This window comes from Pipistrellus kuhlii, unplaced genomic scaffold (genome assembly GCF_014108245.1).
Source record: "Pipistrellus kuhlii isolate mPipKuh1 unplaced genomic scaffold, mPipKuh1.p scaffold_m20_p_2, whole genome shotgun sequence".
Lineage (NCBI taxonomy): Eukaryota > Metazoa > Chordata > Mammalia > Chiroptera > Vespertilionidae > Pipistrellus > Pipistrellus kuhlii.
Genome location: NW_023425515.1, coordinates 45052591 through 45055777, shown reverse-complemented (window position 1 = coordinate 45055777; position 3187 = coordinate 45052591). Strand labels below are relative to the sequence as shown.

Here is a 3187-nt window from a genome sequence, read left to right as displayed (position 1 = left end):
ATGATGTGTCTTGATGTGGTCCTCTTTGGATTCCTTTTGTTTGTGGTTCTGTGTGCTTCCTGAACTTGTAAGTCTAATTCTTTCACCAGGTGGGGGAAGTTTTCTGTCGCTATTTCTTTCAGTATGTTTTCGATATCTTGCTCTCTCTCATCTTCTGGGACCCCCGTAATTCTGATGTTGGTTCGCTTGAAGTTGTCCCAGAGGTTTCTTACATTATCTTCAATTTTCTGGATTCTCTTGCCTTCTAGCTTCTGTGGAGGAGTGTCTTCTGGCTCTTTATGTTCCAAATCTTTGACTTGATTCTTGCGATCTTCCATTCTGTTTTTAGGACTCTGCATAATATTTTTTATTTCAGACAATGTATTCTTTATTTCTTGTTGATCCCTTATCATTTCTTGTTGATTCCTTATTAATTCTAGTTGATCCCTTTTCATATCCTCATAGGTCTTATCGACCTTTTCTAGGAAATTCTTGAAAAACCTTATAAGGGTAGATTTGAACTCTATATCCAGTCTCTTTTTGTCCTCCATGTCTTTCGTTTGTGATCTATTTTGTTGTCTCGGCATTTTCGAAGCTTCCCTGATGGGACGGGGTTTCAGGGTGGAGCCTATAGCCTCAGCTTCCGTCAGCCCTGCCCTATGCGGTTCCTGAGTCTCAGTAATCCCCAGGGTCCTTCAGTACTCGTTGCAAGCACCTCTGAGAGAAAGATGCCCTCGATTTTTGCCTGCTACCAAACAGTATAGGCTCTCCCCCAATGAGTCCGGAACTGGGGTTCAGTTCAGTTGGAAGTGGAGTTGGAGGTGGCATTCAGAGCAGTCCGGAGCCTTTGTCTCCTTTCTGTCAGGGCAATTCCTCAAAACAGCCAGCCGTCCCTTCTCTGCTCACAATGTGCACACCTCCAGGACCTCCTTTCGCCGCTCCCGCGGGGTTCCGCCTTACAGCCTAACTCTCTATGGATGAGCCTGGGTCCCCGGGGTCTGGCCTAGAACTGGGATTCAGAGCAGTCGGAACTGGGGCCCAGCACAGTCAGAGCTTTTATCTCCTTCTAGCTAGGGAACGTCAGCCAGGCACTCAGCCGCCCCTCCTCTCCAGGTCCATTCTCTTCGTGCGTCGCGTGTCTCCATACCTTAGGCTTTTACAGCTCCTCTGCTCTTCCTTCTGGTTTTCTCCTTGCTTCTCGTTGTAGAATTTTCAGTCAGTCAACTTTCCTGTAGTTCTGGGTAATGTCCATTTTATATTTATATTAGTTGTATTTTATTGAAATTGTTGTGTGCGGCTGTGGCTAGGTGTTTATCTGTGCAGCCATCTTGGATTCTCTCCTATTTCTTCTCTTCCTACCATCTCTTTCCCTCCCTCTTTATTTTTTCTCCTTTCTTCCTCTTAGACTTTTTGTTTTTTCCCTTCATCCTGCACTGTGGTTTTCCTCTCCTTCCTTTTTCTTCCTTCCTTCCTTCCTTCCTTCCTTCCTTCCTTCCTTCCTTCATCAGCATCATCATCATCATCTCCTTCCTTAGAGCTGGCACACAGAAGAGAAGGAGAAGGGGAGGAGAAGGGGTAGGAAGAGAAGAAACTGGTGAATGAGTGAATATGAGAGCAATTAGGATGATCACAGCTCTGGTATGGACCCCAGGGTGGAGGTCTGGGCTGGTATAATCCACAATCGAACTGCTGAAGTGGTGGGCATTTTTCTGGAACTTCCTCCTGCTGCATCCCATTGGATGTGGGGATGCTACACAAAGGTCATAGGTAATTGCGATAAGAGATTGAATTTGATACTGAGCCAAAGTTCTCTTCTTCCTTTCCCACCACCCAATCTCAGTGATCATTTTTATTCCTATAGTAGATGGACGTCGGCTGCAGCTTGAGGGGCCTGAATATACCTAGACTAGTGAAAATAACTCCCTCCAACTTCTTCCCCAAGCCAATTTCTTCTCCCACTAACTTTTGTTTAAAGCACCACAATTTTGTAACCTGGGGTTCTCCTGCATTCAGCCATGCTGAGCCACATTGCGGATGGAGAGTTGGTGGAGCCACATCTTCAGGGGTGCTAAAGTTGAGACTTTAGTCAGAAGACAGCTAAGGCCTGCCCAAGTAATATTGCTTTAAGTTTTAATTTTTTTAAAATCTACACAACATATAAATTAGTTTTTAATTTAAAAACTTTAAAGAAAATGTAAATTTAGAGTTAAAAGCAAAAGCTTCACCCTTCCTTTACCCTTACACCAATCACAATCGTACCCCCCTATTCTACCCACAGGAATATATTTGTACCCTTATGAATATATACTTGCCATATATATATTTTTAAATATACTTTTATTGATTTCAGAGAGGAAGGAAGAGAGAGAGAAAGATAGAATCGGGGAGACGTCCGCTGAGTGCACGGGAAGTCTGTGCTTTTCCGAGTCACTCTCTTCCAGTCTCGGAGCGGTGGTCGGCATGGCCCATGGAAATCGAAGAGAACTTGCCCGCCAGAAAAACATGAAGAAATCCCAGGAAATTAGCAAGGGAAAAAGAAAAGAGGATAGCTTGACTACCTCTCAGAGAAAACAGAGAGACTCTGAGATCATGCAACAAAAGCAGAAAGCAGCTAATGAGAAGTCTATGCAGACAAGAGAAAAAGGATGACTGACAATTTGGAAAGCCTGGGTGCTACTGCCAACTAGGTGTATTTTATAAGCTCTATGATCAAGATTTTGTAGAGTGAACAGTCATTACATATGTTATATCTTTATAAAAACTTTTACACTTTACCTTTCAGTCTGACTTAGTATAATGTTTCAGAATCTTTCTTCAAAGAATAAAACACTAACCGTGCCCCCCCCCCCAAAAAAAAAGATAGTATCATCAATGATGAGGGATAATCATTGATTAGCTGCCTCTTTCATGCCCCACACTGGGGATCAAACCCACAACCTGAGTAGGTGCTCTGGTTGGAAACCTGTGACTTCCTGGTTCATAGGTTGACAAGCAGCCACTGCGCCATACCAGCTGGGCTATTTGCCCTATATTTTTGCTGAGTTGAAGGGTACTTTTGTTTCTATAGAAACTGCTAAGTTATACCCTCAGAAAGACAAGCCACCACCACCCATAGAGCCTGAGTGCTCAGGGGTGGGGTATGAACACTGCCTGTCCTCAGTGCAAGTGCTGGCCATCAGCCTGTGGTACTGAAGCGAGACCCAAGAGA

The 3187-nt window shown here is 44.1% G+C and overlaps 1 protein-coding gene across 1 annotated transcript; it reads left to right on the top strand.

Moving 5' to 3' along the window:
- The first annotated feature begins 2364 nt into the window (after positions 1-2364).
- Positions 2365-2818, top strand: LOC118723343 (small EDRK-rich factor 1-like). Its single transcript, XM_036445570.1, has one exon. It carries the CDS (start codon positions 2440-2442, stop codon positions 2626-2628), a length of 189 nt encoding a protein of 62 aa, XP_036301463.1. The 5' UTR covers positions 2365-2439; the 3' UTR covers positions 2629-2818.
- The last annotated feature ends 369 nt before the right edge of the window (positions 2819-3187 follow it).